Genomic DNA, 25,863 nt, shown 5'->3' with positions numbered 1-25,863 from the left:
AGTAATTGCCTAATTCTGGCAAATGGGCAAATACATATTAACTTGCTTTTAAAAACTGTAACATAAGGCACTCTCAGGCCTTTGGCACATATACTGAAAGGATTTCCTATTTATCTTTCTGGTGTTTGTTTTCAGGATAGGACAAGAGACACTGGGAGCCCACATGACATAACACTTGTCCCTCCAGACAGCTGAGTATTTCCATGGACAGAAAATGGCATCTACTTGGAGGAGCTACTTTAACAGGTATTTAGACAGCAGGTGGTTAATACACAGTTCAGCCCTGACAAGGAGCCATTTCCAGTCATTCCATTTATATTCAGAATATAATCAGGTCAGATGAATACCCCTATATATTAGAGAAAAAGAGAGGGTCAATGAGAGCCAGTAACAAAGCCCATCCATTGTGGACTGGAATTTGAGGAGGAAGGATACAGACGAGAGGTACAAGGTTCAGTTAATTCCTTGATAGATTTTCTACTGTTAGTGTGAATTCTCATACTTGATTAATTTATTGTTCTGTGTGCCCTTAAGGGAAGGAAAGCTAAGAACAAAGGGCAGCTGTTAAATAAAAGAGAGGCTCAATAATTAATTCCCCTCTCCCATATAACATTTTTAAAATATTTGAAGGGCTGTCATATTTCTAAGTCTTCTTTAATGAATTTGTTTAATAAACACTTGTTGAGGGCACTCTGCCAAGATGAGAAAAAAAAAAAATGCTCCACCACCCAAAAATGGAAAGCTGCAAAAAGAATCAAGTTTTTGGTATCCTCTCGCTATGCATTTCCTAATGACTCTATTTTTCTTTTCTCAAAAGAATGTCTACAAGCTGGCCTGCATCAGGATAGAAGAAATATTCACATTTTGCCTTTTTCACATTGAATCTAGCATTCAATGTCACATGGTTTGTAAGTGGTGAGTTTGTAAAGTCAGATATTTATGGTGATTACCAAAGATATCCCCTTAGTTCTAATGAAAGGCATTACCATGTACAAAGGAGAACATGGTCATGTGGATAACATCCAAGACACTTCAGAAACAACTGCTCAGGCCAGTTGTGTTGAGGAGAAACCCAATCTGGAGGGTTAAAAGAAGTACTGGCACATTCTCATGCTCTCAGCCTCTCTAGCAAATCTTTCCCCCTTCTACTGAGGGAAAAAAAAAAAAAAGGAAGATGTCATAAGGTAGTTCCATTTCTAGTTTTTTGCGATAACCTCCATACTGAATTCCATAGTGGCTGCACTAATCTGCAATCCCACCAACAGTGCACACGGGTTCTCTTTTCTCCACATCCTCGCCAGCACTTGTTTGTTAATTTACTGATGGCTATTCTGATGGGAGTGAGGTGGTATCTCATTGTGGTTTTTATTTGCATTTTTGCAAATAAATTAGTGAAGTTGAGTATTTTTTCATATGTCTGTGAGCCATCTGTACATCCTCTTTAGAGAAATGTCTCTTCATATCCTCTGCCCATTTTTAAATTGGGTTGTTTTTTTGGTGTTGAGTTGAATGAGATTTTTATAAATTTTGGATATTAACCCCTTATTAGATGAATCATTAACAAATATCTTCTCCCATTCAGTAAGACGCCTTTTTGTTTTATTGATGGTTTCTTTGCTGTGAAAAAAACTTTTTAGCTTTTGATGTAATCCCATATGTTTATTTTTTCTCTTACATCCTTTGCCCAAGAAGATATATCAGTAAAAATATTACTAAGGGTAATGTCTGCAAATTTACTTCGTATATTTTCTTCTAGAAGTTTTATGGTTTCGGATCTTACATTTAAGTCTTGAATCTATTTTGAATTTATTCTTGTACATGGCATAAGGTGGTCCAGCTTCATTTTTCTTGCATGTGTCTGTCCAGGTTTCCCAGCACCATTTATTGAATACACTGTCTTTACCCCAATGTAAATTATTGCTGCCATTGTCATAGATTAAATGACCATGTAAGTATGGATTTATTTCTGGGCTCTCTATTCTGTTCCATTGATCGGTGTCTGTTTTTATGTGGTATCTCAAAAAACTGGAAATGGAACTACTTTATGACCCAGCAACTCCACTTTTAGGTATGTATCCTGAGAAATCCAGAACACTAATTCGAAAAAATATATGCATCCCTATGTTTATTGCAGCACTATTCACAATAGCCAAGACATGGAAACAACTGAAATGCCCATCGGTAGACGACTAGGTTAAGAAACTGTGGTACATATACAATGTACATATACAATGAGTATTACTCAGCCATAAAGTAGAATGAAATCTTTGCAACGGTATGGATGGACCTAGAGAACATTATGCTAAGTGAAATAGTCAGACGGAGAAAGACAAATACCGTATGATCTCATTTATATGTGGAATCTAAAAAACAGAATAAATGAGCAAACTAATCAGAAACAGTCTCAGAGACATAGAGGAAAAGCTGAGTGTTGCTAGATGGGGGGGGTGGGGATGGGGGAGAAGTTGAGGGGATTAGAAAGCACAGTTGGTAACCATGGGGATACAAAAGACAGTTTGGGGAATATAATCAATAATGTTGTAAAGATTTGGTAGGATATCCAACGGACACTTGTCTTATTAGGGAGACCATTTCATTGACAGTGTAGATGCCTGACCACTGCAGTGTACACCTGAAACTGAAGCTGAATAATAATGTCAACTATAATTTATCTATTTATCTATCTATCATCTATCTATCTATAGTCACAGGATGTGGAGTACAGCTAGAGAACAGAGTTAGTGGAATTGTAACAGCTACATATGATGTCAGAGGGGCAGTAAATAGGGGGAAGGGCTTATCACTTTGTGAGGGGTGTATATATCTAATATATTGTTTTGTACACCTGAAACTAATATTTTAAAAAAAAAGGAAGACGTTCCATGGATTATTGGATCAATGCCTGAAACTAATTTCCTGATCACCAGGTAGGGGAAATTCATGTATCTGAAACATAAAGTCCTTTGTTTTCATTTTTTTCTAAAGCATGGTATAGAATGTCAACTTTCCAAACTTTCCAAATTTATCTAATTTTTGGTAGGTACAGTTCACAAACTATATAAGGGCATAAGCAAAAAGTTGGGCAAGGATATTTGAGGCTTAGAATAAGACTCAAACAAAAAAAGAGTGTTCCCTTTTTCCCCTCATAGAATATTTTAATGATGTGGAAATACTAAAAATAAAGGTTAAAGTTTCCATGGAAATAAATCTCTCAAAGCAGGATTCTCCATACTATTTCCTCTCCATATGTTTAGTACTTCATTTTCACACATCATTTGTGGTCTACTTAATTTAGACAAATCAGCTTGGCTATGTAGCTGCAAATCACTAAAGAAAGCCAAGCTTATAGGAGGGAAGGTGTATGTTGTTCTTCAGTTTTTCTCATTTTCTCAATTAATAGCTAAATTTTGAATAAAGTCACCAAAATAAGGAAAGTACTTAGGTAAGATCTTATTTAAAAGCTTGCTACTTTAAGTAATTTGATACCTCTCATAAGATGATCTGTGATGATTTCTTCTCTATATAAAAATTATGTAGGTAGCCCTACCAGGTAATAATGTGCGGATACCATATGATTCATCTGACATTCAAGTTGTTACTACTAACGACATATAAATATAGCCATATATTTGCAAGCTTTTCTGAAGCAAGTTCTGTACTGTATCATCTCTATGAATCCACCCACAGCCCAAAGTGTGCACATAATTACAAGAAACGGATATACTTCTTGTGCTGTTTATTTCCCTGCCTGCTCTCAGGTTCATTGCCATCCCTCCCTAGTTCTGCCTGTATCTCAGGGTCTACATTTCCCAGGGTCCCTTGATAAGTGGCTTCTGAGTACTTTTTGGCAAATGGGAAGCATCGCTGGATTACTTGGGAGTGGGAGAAGAGAAGCAGCCAGGGTATTTCAGCCCCCCCCCCCCCTTTCCCTGCTTTGGTGGCATCTCTGGTAGTGGATCTGTTTCTTCCATAACACAAGTTCCGAGGAGATAATCATTCCTGTGTATTTCAGATCTCACAAGATAGCCACTGAAATATTCCAGCTCTACTAGATGACTCAGCTTCTGAGTGCTAGTAACCCACTGTCCGCTCTACATTCCAGCCACCCAAATGGTGGTAGCGGTTTCCTGCTTTTCCTAATTTCAGGGTTGCCTTAGTATCTTATTTGGCTTCCCAGTTCTTCATTACCTGTGTAATCAATCCCCTGCACTAAATTATCTTGTGATACCCAGAGTGATTTCTATTTTCCTAAATGGCTCCGTATTGATACAGCTCTTGTACCAGGAATGGTCACAACAAACGGATATTCAACATGGGACTCCGGGATTGGGTTACTACCTATCTAACCATGAACGCAGTGAAGACCTCCTTCCAAGCAAGAAATGAATCCTGTAAGTTGAGTCATGCAGTGGCATCGGGTTTCTTGAGACACAGTATAGGGTGAAGACAAGGCTTTGGTCAAGTGACTGATACACTTGACCGTTATGATAATAATTATGATTAACAAGAATCATTGCATGATATGGGTGCTAAGTGCCCTGAAGAGTGTTGTACACAAAGAAAAAGATAAACCTAAGTCCTGAACTTCTGACACAAAACCTTACGCTATACAGTAGCCACATCCCATAGCCCTGTAGCCATAGTGCAGACATGGCTGAGAATCAGGCCCAAAGCTTAACAACATAGACTGAAAAGTTGCAACATGAGTTAAATGTCTAGTCCTAGCAGGTATTTTATGCTAATATAAGAACCCTGGAGGGAAAGGAGCATTTCACTGAGGCTTTGGATGGTGACATTTGGGCAAAATTGAAGTTGTGAACTCCGAACTTGCCAACTCCCGGCACCCTCCTGGCCAGCAGAAGCAGTTCTCCCCTTGTCCATTTGTCACTTTAACACCTGAGCTGAGGCAAACAACTTTTCCTTGCATAAAAACTTTTACATGACTTCACTTGTGGCAGTTGCTGTAGAATAGGATGATTATTCCCTACAAAACACATTCCAACCACCAGTCATTGTCTCTGATCTCATAACATGAATTCTATCCCAACACAGCCCAGATGGTAGAATGCAGGACAAGCTTCAATAAGAGACAGCAAATCAAAAACACTAAAGGAGTTGCAGAACTCTGTCCAGTATATTTTTCAAATTTATTTTTATTTTTAAAAATTTTGTTTCTTTTCATTTGTTTAATTGTGCCCAATATATATATTTAAAAACTATCATTTCAAGTGCTCAGTGAGGCTAGTAGTGAACACACTGGGTAGCACAACATAAGCAAAGAAATCTGGAGAACCCTAGAGATGGGAATTTGGAGTGGATTCATAATGCTTAGGGACTCCTAACCATATCTTCGCCTTGAAGAGCCCAGAAGACACTCCATTCACCACGGTATTAAGGAATGCATTGGTGAAAGAAGCATTCGTATAAAGGAGAGTTTCATCCTGTTACGTAGCAGCATTAGGTTGTGGTTGTACTGAAGTTTAAAATGGTTACCAGTTAGAGGAGGATTCTGGAAAGATGGCCAAGTAGAAAGCACCAGGAGTGTCTCCCTACGTAGACAGCAGTTGTACTGGCAGAATCAGTGTGATATAACTATTTTAGAACTCTAGATTCTACTAAAGAATTGTAACTTCCAGGAGATGGGTTGGAAGGTAAACTGTGATTAATTTTGGTCAATCTTAGCTTTTAGCTTAGTAGCAGCTACCCCACCCCCAGCCACATGGCAGGCAGCTGCGCACCTGTTGCTGGAGCAGCCTGCACACAGCCAGGGTGAGCAAAAATGATCCAGTCCTCCAAATAATCGGGATCACTGCTCTGATTTCTGGCTGCTTCTGATCACAAAGATGTGGACAAAGACACAGGCAGCCATGCTGTTGCACGTCACCTCACTGTTTCACGCTCCTCTTCCTCTGCTGAAGTGACTTCCAGGGAATTTAAAGGGCCAGTGCCCTTCCCCCACCCCCTTCATTTTTCTCTTTCCCCTTCTGGGAGCCAGACGTTAAACACTAGAACATTTCAAAGCAACCGCATTTACAGGTAAAATTAGAACATGACCATGCATGCCCAAGGAAAGGTACAGGCTCAGAAAAGACCTAAGAAGACCTTAAGTTTACACTTTAGGCTGATCCTTGGCAGACTGACAACCTAAAACATTCAAAAAACAAAACAAAAATACAGCAAACACTGTGGAAGGGGGAGACTCTGATTACCAAAGTTACCACACATTACATTTAAATAGCTCCCTTAAACAAAAAATTCACAAGTCATACAAAGAAACAGGAGAGAACGGCCCATTCAAAGGAAAAAAAAATAAATCAGCAGAAAAAGACTTGACGGCAGATCTACCGTGTTTCCCCGAAAATAAGACCTAGCCGGACCTAACTCTAATGTGTCCTTTGGAGCAAAAATTAATACAAGACCCAGTATTATATTATATTACATATTTTAATTATATAGACTGGGTCTTATATTAATTTTTGCTCCAAAAGACGCATTAGAGCTGATGATCTGGCTAGGTCTTATTTTGGGGGAAACACGGTAGACAAGAACTATAAAACAACTGTCATCAATATGCTTAAAGAACTAAAGGAAGATGTGGAAAAAGTGGAAAAAAAAAAAAGAAAAGAAAGAAAAAGACATGATCAAAACGGAAATTTCAGTAAATAGAAAACAAAACAAAAAATTTCTGCAACTGAAAAGTGCAATAACTGAAATGAAAAATTAACTAGAGGGATTCAAAGACAGACTGAGCAGGCAGAAGAATCAGTAAACTTGAAAAGGGCATTTGGTAGGATGAAGTGTCAGGTGCCCACCGCAGTCGCCCACAGAGCTCAGGAACTCACCACTGAATTGGCTGGCCCTCCTTCCCCGTTTGCCTCTTCCCAGTCCCCACCCTTGTTTCTTGAGGTCACAACCTCCTATCAACTACCTGCAAGGAAGATCTCTCAGGCTCCGTTCTTTGGCGAAACATTACCAGAAGACATTACCAGAAGCAGCCCAAGAAAGCGAATGTTCGAGATTCTGGACCTGAATCACTCTCTAGTCATTCTACTGCTGGCTGATGACTCCAGGGTGCTTTTCGCTGGAGATGGATTTGAAGTGTAGCTGGAAGGGGCAGTCAGCTTATGTGGGAAGCAGTGTGGGGCAATGGTAACATTAGAAGTATGGGGTTGCCTCATAGTCAAAACTGACTTTGGACCCCTTGGGAAAAAATGACAGCCTCAGATTAGCCAACTACAATTCAAAACATGATGTGAAGTTAGATACATCCAGAGAAGTGGTTAGTGACCATTATTGCAAAAGCCATGGGGCAAACAGTGCTAAAGATCAGGCCCAGGACTTGCGTAACAGGAGCAGAGCCACACCAAGTATGGGCATAGTTTTCAAGCTTGTTCATTCAAAGTGAGACTGAAACCTGGGATGAGGACATGTGATAAAAAAGCCAGAGAGGCTTGAATCTGCAGATACCCTTCGCCCTTCAGGGCCCTCTCCCTTGCTAAAGGAAAGAAACCTCCGTTACCTAGATAACTTGCAAAGTTTGCACGTGTAGCAGGTGCCTCAAAACATGACACTTGTCCTCATTAAGATCCAACCATAGCCCCCGTCTTTGAACTCAAGATCAGTAACTATAGTGACATCACAACACAGCCTGAGCAAAGGAATAGAGCACCCACACCAAGAGAAAAGAGCTTTCACATCCAAAGAATCCTAAGACCTGGGCTAATATTATAACCAAGAACTGAAGAACCATGTGGAAGTGGATCTTAAAAGAATTGGACCAGAGAGTCCCAAATAAGACTGCATAAAGAACAATTTATTGACATGGTAGCATCTGTCTAGTGATTCAAGATTTACAGTCTTAGCAAGGAGTCCTGGAGGCATTCCTGATATCCTGCTGTCATGACACCTTGAAACTCGAGGCAAGTTACGTTCCTTGGGAAGTATATCCTGAGATGGAGGTTAGTATGCAGCAGGAAAGGTGTTAGTGATTGCTCTCAGAATCAAACCCTGTGAAAAGAATGAGAACTGACCAAGGTAGTAGGTGGGTTACGATGCAGGCTCAATAAAGGCACCCTGGGGACTCTGACGATGGGATGGCCCTTCAGGGGTGTTGAGGTGGATTAAGAACGAGGCTTTATACGCACACACCTCACAGGCACTGGATGTAGGCTGCCCCCTAGAAAGGGTCACCTGGGGCTCACAGTGCTGGTGTACAAGCAAAGGGTCAGCACATTGATGAGAAGGTGGGCTTGCAGCTACACAATGGGAGGCAGGCAGGAAGAAGCATGTCTGGAACCCAAGGGATGCACTGGGCAGCTATTTGTTCTTTCATGCCCAGATGAGTGGGCAAATTCAGCACCACAGCTCCAAAATTGTTGGGGTGAAGGTCCGGTTTGCCTATCCTTAAGAAAGCAACCTAGATCCCGTGGTGTGTTGGTGCAAAGCTAAGTAAAACCTGGCATGCATAACGGGACAGGGAAAATGACAAATATGAATAATAGACTCAGAACCAGCTGTAACAATGGACTGTACTTGTGCCAGCAGGTACAATCTCATTGATTGAGATTCCAGCCTGTGATGACCCAGAAGGCTCTGATGAAGAGGGTGTAACTGGGCTCCAAAGAGATCTCAGTGGTACCAGGGGTACACTGTGTCAGACCCCTCTGTGCTCTGTCTCGCATTCTCTCAGCTCACTTCCTCTCACCACTGCCTTGCAACCAATTTGCACGCAAGGTTAACGTAAGAGCACCGCCTCAGCCACACCAAATGTTTTGTTTTCTGTACCCACAACCCTCTCTTACTTACGGGATACCTGCAGGAACCTGCTTAGTGAATATGATAGATGAACAAACATGGAAAAGAAAAGGAATTAATACCCAGAGTATTAATACCCATGGAGTAACCCTTGCCTCACGGGAGATGGGAGCCTGTACATAAATTCCCTCCTCTCCCATCTCTCATGAAAACATTCTATTCTGCTCCTCAGACAGTCCAGTCGGCTGCAGCTTATGTCCCCGCTGCCCACAGAAGTGACAGGCTCAGTAACACATCCCTGACTTGGCTTTCTCTCCTTCCTGAGTTCAACCTTCCTTGTCCTCTACTCGGCTTTCGTGGGATCACTTCTCCCACTTGCATGCAAGCCTTTGTCTTGGTGTCTGTTTCTTGACACAACCACTTCATGAGATTTAGTTTCTTATGCCAACTTTACCAATGAGGATGTTTTACCCAAGGTCACGTGGTGAAATGCAGGCCACTCAGTGAATGTCGTAATCACCCTATCTTCTATCTGAAAATCTTTTTCAACTGAAATACCCCTAAACATAATTTTCAGAATTCCTCATTATTTCATTGTGCCCGTTCCTTCCCCCACTCCAAAATTCTAAGATTTAAGATACCTTTCCTCTGAAGAAAACACTTCAGTATTTTCTCGTAGGTCATAAATAGAAGAGAGTTTGGAATGTTGACTTGTCTTTACAATCCCCCAAGCACCCTGTTCATAGACATTTGCTGAAGGAACTTACTCTCTGGGTCTTGGCGAATCCACCTGTTGATTTTAGTCAACTCTGGCCCCTCCGCAGATGTGTCTGCTGGTGTCTAGCACTCAGATGGGCTAAACCGTGCCATCATGATAACAAACCTTTATTGTATTAAGACACTGAGGTTTAGCAGTTCTCTCACATCACGTACTATGTAGGTCAGCAGGGGAGCTCTGTTCATCAAAGTCACTCAAGGATCTAGGATAAGAGGTTTGATCTCAACATACGCTTCTACGATCATCAAGGCAAGAAGGAACATGGCACATTGTGCACTGGCTTTTAAAGTCCCACTCAGAAGTGACACGTCTATCTACTCAGATTTCTTCAGCCAGAGCAAGTCTCATAACTATGACTAACTTCTGAATCTATTCTAAACAAAGTATTGTTTAATGAGTAATGTAGTTTTCACCAGAAAAAAAAAAAGTAGCATGAATTTGCAATTGTTTGTCTGAATGAATTACCTTGGCTCTGCCTACTTTACTTTGTAAGACATGTACTGACCTAAAAGCAGACACTTTATACTGCACACGTAAAGAGCAAAAAACCAAGACAAAGGTATGCAGTTGCAAAATGGCCATTTATTGCCTACAGGGGAAGGAAAGGGAGGGAGAGAAGGGGAAGTACACAGGTGCAAGGAAACAAGCATATATTTAGCCCTATACATCATATGTGAGCAGTACCCAATCTCCAAAATGGAAAAAGTATTTTGTCATCTGACAGTAGTTAAGGTTCTTAAGCACCTCCCTTCTGAGCTGCCACAGGATTTAAAAGGCAGGACTGCTTTGTTTAGTCAGTGTTCACATTAATGAAAAAATACTACCACCCAACTGTGTCCTTTTGCACAAATATTTTGTACAGTGTCTATTGTGAAAAACATCTCAGCTGAGCAGTTTGGTCAAGATTCAGACCTCATCAACTGTTTAACTGTAATAAATAGAAAAATAAAGCAGCTGGTGATTTTGTCAGAGAGAATGTGTTCAGTAAGAGTAGAACCACTTTCTCCAGGGATGACAGAGTGTTAAATGATTAGAACACCACAGAACCACTGTATTAAACATTAAACACTAGTAAGCTACAATTACATGGCACTTCATTAAATCTTCTAATAAAAAAAAGAAAATCTTAGATTTTAAACTGATTATTAGAACACAATAACAAACTGATTTAGTGCTAGACTTTTTCTTAGGACAAAAGCAAAGTAAATATACAACCTAAAACAGAATTTGTTTTAGAATAATATCAATAGAAACTACCAAGTATTCAGGGAAAAAATTATCAAAACATCTTGCTCAGTTTTAAACTCATGTGCTTTGCTTTCCAACCATTAGTTACAGAAACACTCTACAGGCCACAGAATGACTTGAATGTATGCAAAACAATGAATTTAATGCCAAGTACTGAAAATAAATGAACCCTTCCCTATTCAAATGGCAAATTGGGTGGAAGAGTAGATCATCTCATGGGACAATGAGTTGGCACTTGTTTTACAGTTGAAAGAAATCACAACAGAAGATACAAATTAATCCATGCTGACTTTGACCAACACCCTGGCCCTTTCAGAGAGAAAAGGGACATACACACTCTTTCTCTTAAAACAAAACTCCGTCCATACCACCTGACTCCAGAGACAAGAAAAACCAACACTGAAATGTTCATCTTCCTAAAAATACTCAAGTATCCCAATGAACTCTATTCCTCAGCGTCTGGAAAGAACTGCTTGCCTTTGGATACCTGTACGAAGGCCCATAGTGCACTTAGTGCTGCTGGTGTTTAAGAAATCGGCCACTCGCAACACGGAGCCACTCCAGGTCCAGTGTGCAGTAACACAGCTCTCCACACCCCACACCCCACAAAAGCTTGCAGAGCACCGCTCAGGAATTTCACAGGGAAGGAAATATATGTTTAGCAAGTTAAGCACAGAGAAAGGACAGTGCAGTTTCTGAATAAACACACACCCAGAGGACTGTACCACTTACTGCATCAAGATGGAAACAAGCAGCAGGAAACTAAACCTGTTGAGTAAAAAGCAAAGCCATTGTTTGACACATCAATGCTGAGCCAATTGTGTGAGTTAAGATAACTAATTAAACAAATGTGGTACATAGAAACATTGATAGCTGGAAAGAAAGTACAGTCATATATCAGTAATTAGAAATTAACATAAAACTGCAATGAGCAAGAAAGGACCACTTCTGAGAGGGCTACCAATGACTTTTATGCTTCAGAGTTAAAAGTGACAGACACACAAACGGGGAAATTATCTAAATTAGGGGTGACTGTTAGAATAACAATAACTAATAGGTGCCAAACTATGCCTTCTGAAAGTTTCTGAAAGCTGAATGTACCACGCCAAAAGAATCATATCACTTAGCATTTGCAAACCCTTTTCATCACGTGATTTATTTCCGGTAACGCAATTTCTAATTTCAGCACAATGCTGAATTTATACTATGTGCCATAAAACAATTAACATTTAATAGGCAGAAATGTCCTTATTTCATATGCTTTAAAAGTAAAAACTACTTTACTTAAAAACTTCCATTACTTCAGTGAGATAACGTCTACTGATTAAAACCTCAGCATGCTTGTTTTCCTTTGGTTCCAAGAATAACCCAAGTCTAACCAAACAAACTTATGCCAAAAGAAATTACTGACTAGGTTGATAAAGCTTGCTTTTCCTGGTGTCTCCCTATTTTTTGCTTGGGACTTGGGATTTAACAGAGAAACTTACATAAAGAAGGTATTTGGTTAAAACAAGAAGCATGCATGCTCTCCCTTACCACCTCTTGAAAAGAAATGTTTGGTGTGTTTTTTCCTTGTTCTTTCTGTGGATCTTGTTCAGAATACCCTCCCTACAGTATAGTTATAAAGGTTTTCTTTTTTTCTTTTGACCCTTGAATTTTAAAGGTGACATTTATACAATAAAGATTTGCACATCATTCTGTAAAATTAAAGATGCTCTTGGCATCCTGTTCTTAAACATATTACAACTTTGATAAATAGGCCAGGTTAAAGATGTGTTAATTTACTTATGTTTGAATTCAATTTGGTGATCATGATACTGTTATAAATTTAAAGCACCCAAAGCAACCCTAAGTATAAAAGTTCTCATCTGTGTACAATTTCAAAACTTTAGTTGAAGTTTCTGGCTTAGAAAAATATTCTGATTTCCCTAGTTAATTTGTCTACCTATAATGCAGAGTTCTACAAACATGATACAATTCAGAAGGAAAAGGTTAAACAAATCTTCCACATATTCAGAAAGGGGATTTTTTTTTTTTCCCCAAAAAAAAGGGGAAGGCAGGTGAGAGAGAAAGAGACTGCATTACCAGTGTGAGAATTCACATTTTTGTCAAAATATAAATATAGCTAGATGAGTGCTATTTTGAAAACGTGCCATGAAGTCTTTGCTTGCTATAAAACCATTATTGTTATGGCCTGCCAAAGGTATCAGAAAGACATGATATTTTCTGTGACCGAAGCTACTGGTCAGTACGTTTTACAAAGTTATTAAAATCCCTCAGAAACTGAGAATATAAGACCTTAGAAACAAATAAATATTAGGAGACAATTTTTACTGCTAGAAAACCTAGCCTTGAATTAGGAATGATGAAAAATATGCCTCTGGTTCCATCAAAGAACACATTTAACCTACTTTTTCTTGTGCTTTCTCTACTCCTTGCTATTTGATTTGAAATTATAGACGGCATTAGCGATTTTAATGAAAGTCTTGGAAATGCAAATACAAACATGATTTTGTCACCTATTTAACAGTATATACTTAGGAGATGCAATTTTAAAATGGAACACCATGTTTGCCCATGTTCCAGTTTTAATGTGCCACATCCTCAATCCTAATATAAGCTACCATAGAATCAAGTGATATGAGCCTTAGATATCTTTCAACTTTCTCCCTTGCTTTTCTGTGATTTAATATATAACTAAGACACCAAAGAATTGGGACAAATTAGAAATGAAGCTTTATATTTCTGCAAACTACAACACTAAAACACAGTGGCTTCTTTAATACATTCACACAGGATGCTTATTAGTAAAATTAAATATTTGCCTATTAATATCAGAAAAGTAATTTGAAAACAAAGAGCTTGGAACAAGGCAAATGGGAGGGGGAAAGCTGGTCTCAGAACCCATTGTGCCATACCTGACTGTAACGTGATATTCAAACAAACGTTCACACGCCTTACATCAAAGAAATGAAACAAATATTCAGCTACATTGTACAAAATTTTTTTTTACATAAAACATCATAAATCTTGAACAGATTTACTATATCTGAATTCTAAAAAGTTGCGTCTAGAATGGTGCTGGGATTCTGTTCTCTGCTTGCTTTTAGGCAGTGCTGTTGCTTAAAAGTTGACACCAGGCACAATATTTTAAAACAAAGTCAACAAGCAAGGAGCAGTAAGTGGATGTGAGCCTTTCCCAGATGTCAGTCCTGAGGATGCTGCGATATTCCCCATCAGATGTAAAGCTATGAGGCAGGTCTGATGCCTGAGAGAGCGGGTGATTTCACTGACATGCACTCGCGTGGCTGTGGGAATGGCAAACAGTGTGGTTTTCCTTCCTCAAACAACACTGTTTTAATAAATTGAAAGAACACTCCAGTTCTTCGATAAATATCAGAAATCATATTTAACAGTAAAAAAAAAAGCACATTATCACGATCTGAAAATGCCCACATTTTCTTTTATCTTCAGATAAAATATGCAGCAGCCCTATGGCATAAAGCTTATTAACTTATTCCAAGAACTAGAAAGTATATGAGCATAAATATTTTACTTTCATTGAGCATATACCATATGTCATTCACCTCTTCCTTTTGGCTTCTCACTGCCAAAGTTCCAAATGGCATGTGTTTTAACAAGACAATACTGAGGAGAGCAGCATTTCTGATCATCTGAATTGGCAGCTCAAAACAGATACCACTCCTTTTACAAAGGGAACAAAGGGTAAAGGGTGTCTGAAATTCGGGCAGTGGGCTAAAGGGAAACCGTGCACATGAAATTTGGGTTACCATGCCCCAAGTGTGTGTGCCACCCAAAACATAACACAATTACCCACTTCAACAGAGCTACCACCAACATTTACTAAAACCACATTAAAAATACACAGGATTATGAATGGTTTGAAAGAGTGCATTTGGAAGCAGAGAGAACCCAATTACACACCTTCCTGCAACAGAGTGCCTAGCTCATACACAAAATAAACTTAAGCTGTTTACAATGTTTCCCAATTGTTTTTATTTTTCCCTCTACATTAAACCATTAAAAAAGTTTTTTTTTTATTAATAAATGGGCTCCTCTGTGGTTCATATACAATCATAAGTGAAACTTTAAATTCCATTTTATACAAACATCTCAAAAAATACTGGGAGTGAAGTATGGTAGGAAATATTGCTCACATTGCTAATTAACATGCGTATATGAAAGGAGGAAAATGTTTTGTTAGTGCATATACCTCCAGAGCAGAAAACCCACCCAAAATAAAAGACTTAAAATAAAATATACAGTAGCTGATTACAAAAAAAGGTAATGTCCACAAAATTAAGTTTTTCATGCTATTCTACTTTCCAGTACTATGCTTCAGGTAATCAATTTGCATGGCTAGATGTTGAATGCTTGAGGTATATAAGAAGGGATACCTGCACATTGAGGAAAATCTGTCATCTTAAGGGTTGTTTCTTTGTGTGTTTGTTTATTCTGGTACTTTAACATTTTTAAAAGAATATTTTATTTACATCAAACTTCACTCAACTACAATGACAATCCAATTATAATAGATGACAAACAATGCCTCATCACTAGGCACTTTTAAAAGGGAGTTTAGGCTTTACAGAAACCTTCTGATGCAATCCCATACGATATTACATCATCCCACCACCCTCATCCCACTAAAATTACCCTTCAGGGGAAATATTACATTATATAGCCTGATTAATTTACTATGGAAGAAATCAGTATAAAATGACCAAAGGAAAAGCATCATTTAAGACTAATAGAACAGCCTAAAATGTCAGGTTTGAAAGAAATTGTATATATTTCAAACTAATTAAATAATTTAAATTTGACCTGTACTTCATATATTAGTGAGACACAAATATAGGCTATTTTCTTTTAAAATTTCATTCACATAATGGAAAATTTCTTGTTTATTAAAAATATCACATTTTGAGACTAGAAACAGTAAAGTGCATGAAAAGTTTAAAATATAAATTTCAGAAAACTCTTATAGCAGCAAAAAAGCAGAATAAAGAAAAACTTAAAAACACAGACACAACCTTTTCCTGTTACTGTGCCATAATTAACATCAAGTAGCTAACCAATTTTTCCCCCAGAAAACGGTATTACCTTCACTGCCTTGAGTCACAGATTTTCAACTGGACCCTCCTGGGCAAAAAAAGGATTCCAACATATCTAAAGAGCATCAACAGTTGGGAATAAACCAGTAGCTTCTTAATTCAACCCTGACAGACAACGGAAACAAAGATTAAAAGCATATAATGGCCATTTGGCAACTAGAGTCAGGAAAAATGATCCAAGGTTTTCAATGACTCCCTGTTTCCTCTCTCCCCCAAATTCTTTCCACTGTCACCTCAAAAAGCCAAAACCAACAGCCACCTGACCTACTTTGGGAAACCCATGAAATATTTGTATATAGCTTTTCCCTTCTAAAACTTTGATGAGGGCCTTTTCATTCAGTAGTTATTTTTTTAACATTTGACTATAACAGCAAAAATGACATAGATCATATAATATCTGTTTTTCCAGCACAACCAAACAGAAAACAGTGGATGGGAATAATGAAAAATACTGGACACTATTTCTGTGGGCATCCTAAAGACATCAAATTCTATTTTCAAGATGTGTGGCAATAGAAATTACCTGCTGTTTCCCTATAAATAGACTGTAGAGAGAGGCTTAGAATACTTCCGATAAGGCTATAATAGAGGAACAAAATACAGAGTGATTCCTCAAAAAACAAAACAGAACAAAAAACCAACCAGCGTTAGCCTAACAAACTGTCATGTGCTGTTAAATGCTTGATTTTGAAAGCATATTGTGCAACCATCTTTAATTCCTCAATTTTTCCTATTATGGCTAGAAGCTATATCATCGCTTAAGTACAGATCTAGCAAATTTAAGTGCTTTGTAAATGTGCAAATGACTCAGGGAGACAAAAATCAGTTTGTCATAATTCAAAAAAGTTTTCCCTAAAAGGCATGCTCCATTTTAAAATCTTATAGTTTTTTAAAAGGACTTTTACAAAAATGGTTGGCTTATTTGAAACCATTTAAAGGAAAGTATTTGTTTTGAAAAAAACAAATACATTGTTGTTGGGCCTCGAATTGGTGATTTATCAATTGTGAATACTGACTGCTAATATAATATAAAGAAGGTCCAACTTAAAAACATGTTAAATTAAAATTTTGGAAAGAGAGTAATACTTTGGTTCCAGCCCTAGTGCCAAATGATACCAATATGCACAAAAATGTACAAAATCTTATAGCAAACACATAAAGGAACCCGAAGAAGCAGCTTAAGGATGGCCATACTTCACTCCTACATACTTTGATTTACAACTGTACAGGTCCATAGCAACAGATCCCCGTCTTTACGGGGCAGGACTCCACTACCTCCGATTAGGCAAGTGAACACCATTGACAAGAGGCAGGAGTGGAGGGTGGAGTTCAAGTTGTGTTAACAGTGAGAAGTGGTCTGAAGGGATGTGAGGGTGTGGACACCCAGTGATGTTGTTCTCAACCAGCCATTGAGGATCTAAAGGCCCCAGGACACCAAGCACGTTCATATGAGTCTTGGAATAGAAAATGTAGTCAATCACGCCCTGGAAAGAGATTGGGAGTTGGGAAAAAAAGAGAACATATGCTTAGAAATAAGAAAAACTCAAGACACCTGAAGAACAATCCATAATTTGTAAAAGCCAAATACCAGAGTAACCTGTACTCTGGTTATCTTGACAAAGTGTCAAATAAGGCTAAAGCCTTCAATGGGTATTATATGTAATAAGGGTGGCTCCATAGGGAAACACAGTGCCCTTCTGGAATCACAAAATCTTACACTTGTGTGTGTAAGTGGTGGAAGCAAATTGAGAAGCTAATCACACCATGTTAGAATTGGCTTGCTTGGATTAATGAAATCTAATATATCAGTATAAACATTATGGAAGCTGCATTAACTCGAACAGCTACAATAAGCAGAAAGCAAGAATACTTATATAAATATATATATATGTGGTTAATGAAAAGGTATGACTCAAATTGATTCCTTTAATGATAATTCACATTGTTTTCAATTATTTGCACATCAAGGTACCTAAACAATCTTAACGAAGCCACGGTAAAGCATGTTTTCAAACTTGCTAATCCTAGTTTCAGCTTTCCCAGGTTTGTTACATACATATAAGATACTACATATAGTTAATTGTTCTAATCTGTTCTTTAGTTTAGAATACTTTTTTTTTTTTTTTTACAAATCCTGGCATACTCTAAATTCTGGATTCCTTGCTGCATAATGATACCTTAGCAAAAAAATATTCAGCAGGGACTCACAGTATATGTTTTCAATTGTGTCTCTCAGAGTTTGTGTGATCAGTAAGTTTTAAAACTACTGTGCTTTTACTGCCCCAGTCTGAGTATGCAAGAGAGTAAAGTCAAATTTTCTTCCTACCTATATCAAGAGAGCCTTAGCACAACTATGGAAAAATAGGTTCACATCTGGAAGTACCTATTTACATAATGAGTTGCAGCTAATGTTTTATATGGTACCACAATGAAATGGGATACTAAAAACAAACAAACAAAACAACTTTTAATGAAAAAATATATTAATAGCATGAAATTTTGGAAACAATTACTTTAGTTTGCTGTTTTTGAGGTGATCAAGACCAAAATAACAAAACAGTTTATCTTTTGATGGAGAGGGCCCTATTCAACATTAGATACGCTAAACTTATTTTACCACAAATTAAGGAACCCACTTGAATACACTTTAATACTCCAAGTCCAAATAGAAATGATATTAGTACAAGGTATTAGACCTTCATTTTGTTTAATGCCTACTTCTGCAGTGATATTTTAGGAAGAGGGTTAATAAGGCTCAGAGTGGTTTTACTTTCATTTGTGAGACTACCCTTTGCTTCAGGCATTAAAATAAAATACAAACAAAATATTCTTAATTACTTATGTTGAATAAAACCTTCTATATCCTATCAGTTTCTGAGGGTGTCATTATGTACATTAGCTGGTAGTTAGAATCCTTTGCAAACATAGGCCCCAAGAAAGATGTTAAACACTCCAGAAAGTAAGTTGTATTTAATTGGAAGCATCACTTGTAATTATTTCTTGGTTTGAAACATCAGAGTAAAAGCTCTTATCAAAACACTTAGCAAGGACAGGTCTGTGAACCCACCCAAATATTTAGACATATGCATGTATACATTATATCATATTCACAAAGGTTATAGACTAATCATTCTTAACCTTTTTTGATTCAAATTGTTTCTTTTTTAAAAAAGATTATAATATAGGAAAACAGTCTATATGAGTAAAGGCTATATTAAGTCTACAGAACTGTGTTTTAGAAAAATGTAAAAATAATGAAAATAGTTTGAGCTAGCATTATGCTAAGCTGTTTTATAAAAAATTGAAAATTTTTACTATAAGATAATTTTTACTATGAGAAAACTATATACTATAAATTTCACAATGTAACAGAAAGATTTACTTATAAGGTCTAGATTAAATAAGTCTGAGTTCTAAATGCCACTTTTCTACATTTCTAAGTTATTCAAGGATCAAGAAAGTAAACAAAAGCTGAGCCAAGAAAGCAAAACGTAACACTCCATTGATGCAATAGCAAGATACTGCATTTGGATCTGTATTTAATGTTCATCACATGCCATTTTTATATTTAATGTTACCTATCCTTTTTTACTGATTTCTTTTAATACTCACACAGCACTAATTACTTAAAACACTGTATAAAATGAAAGGTTCATTGTCTATTACGTGGACTAAAAGCGTAATTCAGTCTAGTCTTCAGTTTGTTCTCTAGTCATCCTTCCTTCTCATCCCATTCCACCTTCCCATCCCATCCATCCATCCATCCTGACAGCCAGCATATTTGCCTCATTCCTACGCATGCCTCATTCCCACAGATTCATAGCTCTGTCCTTCTTCCCCATCCTACCCTACATATCCAAACATCAAACACTCTGAGCCAGGCACTTTTTGTTCTTTACCTGTACTTCTTCGGACAATGTAAATGGTTCGATAAGATTTTTGATTCAGTTATTCACACGTGTAAGATCTTCTCAAGAAACATTAACAATTTTAAAACAATTTAGATGATTGAGGAAGATGGCTTAGAGTAATATCCCAAATTTTGTTTCTCTAATTTTTACTTTATGTATAAGGAAAAAGTAATCTTTATAAAAGCCTAGATGAGGTAGAAATGATTTGGCCTTTTTACCTACACACATACCAAAACAACAATACAAGTTGTAGAATTATTGAACACTTATTTTGGGGAACTTTTATTAGTTTTCTGGGATTATGCTGGTAGAGATGTATCAACTCTGCATGTGTATGTGTGTAGTATACATCACTACAGTCATAAGGATAGGAACTGACGTATAATAAACTATGTATCATTAAATTTAGAGGTTTTCCTTTAAGCTTACACAAGAGCAATGGTGTGCTAGGGTCAGCTAGTACCTGCTTTCTTAGCACTTGATCCTAGCTCATGTTCAATGGTATTATGTTGAGAGCTTGAAATCTACTATAGCGGGAGTACTTACACCACAGAAATCAGCAAACACTACAAATTTGGGCTTCTTTTTGCAGAAAGATGGCTATTAAATATTTACCAGCACATCACTGCACATGAGTGATTTGAACAAAGTCAACTATTGCTGGATAGTATTATCTACTCTAGTAGCAAAAATACTAAAATTAGAATCAACTACTAAGCGATTTTTTTTCCCCACTTCATAATTACAAAAGCTGACTAATAACACCAGCAAATGAATTTCCTTTCTTCTTTGTACCGTTTCTTGGAAAGAGGCTAATAAGCGCTAAAAATGGAAAAAGGTTTTTGGAGATGTGTAAGAGCCCGTTTCATTAATTTCCTTTGGTACTTTATTAAATTCCTTCTAGAATTCTTACACCAAACCCCTTTCTAACATCTGTGTTTTCTCAGCACAGTGTAATATTTTAGTAGAGATGCCTGAAAAGCCAGAAAATCAAACAGAGGTACAATAGAAGAGCTACAGGCAGACAGAGTGATCAGAAAATTAGCAAAAGGGGTTAATGACAGAAAACCACTACAATCAATTTTTCTAAAGAACAACTGGTCTTGTACAATGGGTAATCTAAGTTTTTTTCTTACTTTGCAAAAATATCTTTCTTTTCCTTTTATTAAGCTGGAGTGTTCCACCACCTAGGGATATTTTATATGACTACATGGATAAAACAGATCTGAAGTGCAACTCTCTCTAACCCCATTTCCCAAAGAAAACTGGCAAACTTAAATAAGGTATCAATGGAAAGAACTAAGAAAATTTTGAGAGAATACTATATAAATTTAGTGAGTTCAGCTGTATCACGTTGCTTATTATTTGGATCCTTCTTGAAAGTTAAGGATAGTACAGACAGGTGAAGATGAACTATAGTAGTAAATATAAAGTGTTCTGAATAGTGCCTAGCACATAGCATTGTGGACATTTTTGCTATTACCAATATTATTTGAAATTTGAATAAAGGTTCAAAAAGAATTCTTAAGTCAACAATAACAATCACAAAGCCTAACAGACCTCCTTACATTTAGGAGCATACTTAGCCAAGGCATTCTGAGAATCTAAAAATTTCTGAAGATTATGCAATTAAGCATAAATAATGTATCTTTCTTGTCACATGTTTATATTTGAAATAATTTCTACAGCAGCACAGAGCTATTACTCACTTTGAAATCAAAGGTGTAATTGGTGTAAGGCATCAAGTTATTTTCATAGGCGCTCTTTAGTTGGAAGCCATGTGTGATTCTCCCTTCTGAGCTTCCGTTCTTTCCATTGCAGCTGAAGTTCATAAGACACTCATTGTACCTTAGCTCCTTGAAGTCTTTATGGTTGTCAGCTACTCCTCCATTGCTTAAATATTCCACAACACCTAGCAAAATAAAGGAGGAAGAAACACTACCATTTAGACCTTACACACGACTTCCTGCTCAAAAACCCATTGCCAGCTGAATGCACCAGGTTCAAAGTGTGTTTAGTAGGTTAAGTCATATGAAACTGCCTTTTTGTTGTTAAAAAACAAACAAACCAGGATCAGCAATTTCATATGGCTCAATCAAACTGAGGGGTATTTGCCTATTTCAGAGCAAAGTATTAGGATGACCCAGATATATCCTCATTTTCTAAATGGTTCGTCCAGGGCCGAGGGTGGCATTCACCAGGAAGGTCTTGACCCTAAATGTTTTTAGAATATTACTCCAACCACTATCTCTTTAGCATTTCATCCTCCTATGCAGTCAATCAACAACTTTGGGAATGTGTAAATATAGCATACGTAACAAAAAATAATTTACAACAAAAATAGATTTTACATTTTCAACATTTTAACATCTAGTTTGAGCTATGCAACATCATCATTTTGAGCTACGGAGCGTTTTTTCAGTCTGACAGTATAAAAGACAGTGTATGTTAGAGGTATGTCACTTTCAAACATTTTAGATGTATCTAAAAGCTGAAGAGAGTAGAAGCATTCAAAAAAGGACAATGCTTTCACTGAATAAGTAAACATGAAAAAATATCACAATCCTTCTAATGATGATGATTAGTGAACAGTTAATCATCTCTATTTGTGATCAGAAATGACAGCAATATATAATGAATAAGTGATGAACACATTATCTAAATTGTGAACAGCTGAAAAGGAGCTATTATTTACCTAATATTTACTGTATGCAAGGCACTGTTCTAAGTGCTCTACACACTTAAACATTACAAACAACTCTATGAGGTGGATAAAATGATTATCCACTTAGTATACAATGAGAAACTTAGTTGTCGATTACATAGCTCATGAATGGTAGAACCAGGACCCAACCCTGACAGTCTGGCTCCAGAATCAGCTCACCAAGCCATGCTGCCAAATGACAGCTCACTGGCTTAAGCAAATCAAATGAGACAGGGGAAACGTACTTGAGAGCAATTCAGCTCAAAAGAAGGATAAGGAAAGAAGAAGGTGTTAAGGTGGCAATGGGGCTAAAACCAAACATTTGTGAAAGGATGATTTCAGCATTTATCTCCTAAGTAGAAAAAGTAAAGATGTTTTCTAGATTTGTGACTTTTATAAATAGTCCAATTGTGGGCATTTGGGTTATTTTATATTCTTTGTTGAGTTATTATTTTAAATAATTTAGAATAGCTTATTGAAAGTAGACAAAATTTAGAATATGTTTGGTAATAGCAAAACAGTAATACTTTAATGTTTTCCATCTGAAATTTAATAGCTAAACTGTAAAATTGATTTTTTTTACAGAGATCTGTAAGTTAGGACATGAAATAGTTTAGTAAAGCTCAAGAAGTAATATGAAATCCTAGAATTTTGATCATGTTTCTGCACCTAGTATCAGTATTCAAATATCATTTAATGAATTCATTTAAAAGTTGCCAATGTTATTAAACTAGATAGAGCTACCTGTGCTGAATATTTTCTGGTTGCTTCTTCAGATCACCTGTCTCCACTGCACTCGGTGGCACAGGAGGCTGCCCTGTACTTGCACCAACTGCAAAGCCTTCCATTCCCCTCACCCCTACAGCTTTTAGTCAGATTTGGTCAATGAGCAGCACTGGCAGGAGAGCAGGAGACAGCAGCAGAGTGAGGCAAGGACATGTGTTCCCCTGGCCCCTGCTGGTGGTTTGCCAGGAATTGACCACACCACTTAGTTCAAAGCCATCTCTCCGATTACGTTGGCCTCTCCTTATAACTACTTTTTCCAGGTTCTGGTTACAGCTCCCCACCACTTTCCACTCAAGTGCTGTGGTGGTAAAGGGTCCCTAACTCCCCTAGTGACAGAATACTGCACCATGCACTGTTTTGTGTCCCTTATACCTGCACACACCTCTGGAAACAGCTTCAATTACCCTACGTCCCATCCCTGGGATTCTTACTGATACACTTAGTAGTTTAGAAGAGAAATTCTACTCAAAATTTAGGAGCTAGCTGGCTTTGCAACTAGAACTAAAAGCACATCTGAAAGCAATGAGAATGATGTTATAAAATACCTGAATCTGGCAATGAGTTAAGATCTGCACATAGCACCAGCGGGATGGAATTAGGATCTGCGGTTGGGCTGCCAGGCCTACTAGAGGCTTTCTCCAGGATGTTTTTAACCTCTGAGACAAACATCATGGTCTGGATGAGTTTCACATCAGAATACTCCGGGTCCCAATGCATGTGAGCATTTGCCACTATAAGCAGCTGTTTGTCTGCAGCATGAATAGGCTTCATACCTAAATTTAAACATTAGAAACAGGAGGATAAGGTTATGCTTTATGTTTCAAAAAAACAGTATCTTAAGGTTTTCTCCCAAAACCCATAGCCACTTCTTTACTCTTTTCCATTAACTTACATCTTCCCCTTTATCTCATAAAGTAGTTCTGAGATGCTAAAGTGCTGATTCCGGTAATCCCAACATAGGAACTACTCCTTTAGAGGGCGACACACCACAGCCCACGGGCTAAATCTGGCCCACCACCTGTTTTTGTAGAGCCTGCATGAGCTAAGGCTGGTTTTACATTTAAAGTCTTCTACAAAACATTCTTTAGACTGCAACAGAGACCACATGTAGCTTATGGGGCCTAAAATACTACCTGGCCCTCTACAGGAAGTTTGTTGACTCCTGCTCTATATGCTGAAGTTAGAAATTATACTATGATATAATCAATATTTGATTATAATACCTTGATTTGCTGGGTTCTTAGTGTAAACAAGCACTTTAAATATCTCTGTCATTTAAACTTTACATTCTTCCTACTGCCCAGTACTCATTCACCTTGCACTTCCTGAGCACATCAGTGATAGGTCAGTAGTAAAAGGCAGTAACATTATATTAACCTATACAAAATAAAATGAGGAAATGAATTTCCTACCAAAACAAATTCATACCATACACCCAAATAAGGTAATTTAAGAAATGAGAATTAGGCAGAAATCGGTTGCATTTTTATACACCAATCACAAATGATCAGAAAGAGAAATTAAGAAAACAATCCTATTTATAACTCTATCTATCTATCTATCTATCTATCTATCTATCTATCTATCTATCTATCTATCTATCTATATTAGGTAGGTGCAAATGTAATTGCAGTTTTTGCAATTATTTTTAACCTTTTAAATCGCAATTACTTTTGCACCAACCTAATACTTAGGAATGAATTTAACCAAGGAAGTAAATGATCTGTACTCACAAAATCATAAGACATTAAACAGAGAAACTAAAGAAGATACAAATAAATGGAAACGTACACCATGTTCATGGATAGGAAGAATTAATGGAGTTAAAATGTCCATACTACCCAAAGCAATATATCGATTCAACACAATCCCTCTCAAAATACCAATGACATTTTTCATAGAACTTGAACAAATAATACTAAAATTTATATGGAATCCCGAACAGCCACGGCAATTCTGAGAATGTAGAACAAAGTTGAAGGTATCACGCTGTTATCAAATTATACTACAAGGCTTTAGTAATCAAACAGCATGGTATTGGCATAAAAACAGACACAGAGATCAACGGAACAGAATAAAGAGCCCAGAAATAAACCCATGCCTATATGGTCATTTAATCTATGACAAAGGAAGCAAGAATTTACACTGGGGCAAAAACACTCTGTTCAATAAATGGTGCTGGGAAAACTGGACAGATACATGCAAAAAATGAAACTGGACCCCCTCCTTAAGCTATATACAAGAATAAACTCAAAATGGATTAAAGACTTAAGTTTAAGACCTGAAATCATAAAACTCCTAGAAGAAAATATAGAAAGTAAACTCTCAAACATTACCCTTAGTAATATTTTTACTGACGTATCTCCTCGGAAAAGGAAAACAAAAGAAAAAATGAACAAATGGGACTACATCAAAGTAAAAAGGTTTTGCACAGCAAAGGAAACCATCAACAAAACAAAAAAACCTATTGAATGGGAGAAGATAGTTGCCAATGATACATCTGATAAGCAGTTAATATCCAACATTTATTAAAAATTCATAAACTCA

At 37.3% G+C, this 25,863-nt stretch overlaps 1 protein-coding gene across 4 annotated transcripts in view; it reads right to left on the bottom strand.

The window, feature by feature from the left end:
• Positions 1 to 10,094: 10,094 nt before the first annotated feature.
• The window catches only part of CNOT6L (CCR4-NOT transcription complex subunit 6 like), a 98,987-nt gene continuing 83,218 nt past the window's right edge, over positions 10,095 to 25,863 (bottom strand). For all 4 annotated transcript variants that reach the window (XM_074324421.1, XM_019720244.2, XM_074324423.1 and 1 more), the window contains 3 exons: positions 23,862 to 24,089; positions 21,536 to 21,738; positions 10,095 to 17,399 (listed from right to left, as the gene is read on the bottom strand). In XM_074324421.1, coding sequence (XP_074180522.1) covers positions 17,187 to 17,399; positions 21,536 to 21,738; positions 23,862 to 24,089 — 644 coding nt within the window. In that variant the 3' untranslated portion in view covers positions 10,095 to 17,186. The remainder of the gene's footprint in view (positions 17,400 to 21,535; positions 21,739 to 23,861; positions 24,090 to 25,863) is intronic.

Source organism: Rhinolophus sinicus, linkage group LG02 (genome assembly GCF_036562045.2).
Source record: "Rhinolophus sinicus isolate RSC01 linkage group LG02, ASM3656204v1, whole genome shotgun sequence".
Lineage (NCBI taxonomy): Eukaryota > Metazoa > Chordata > Mammalia > Chiroptera > Rhinolophidae > Rhinolophus > Rhinolophus sinicus.
The sequence above is the reverse complement of the archived record's forward strand: the minus strand, read 5'-3'. Positions and strand labels throughout refer to the sequence as shown.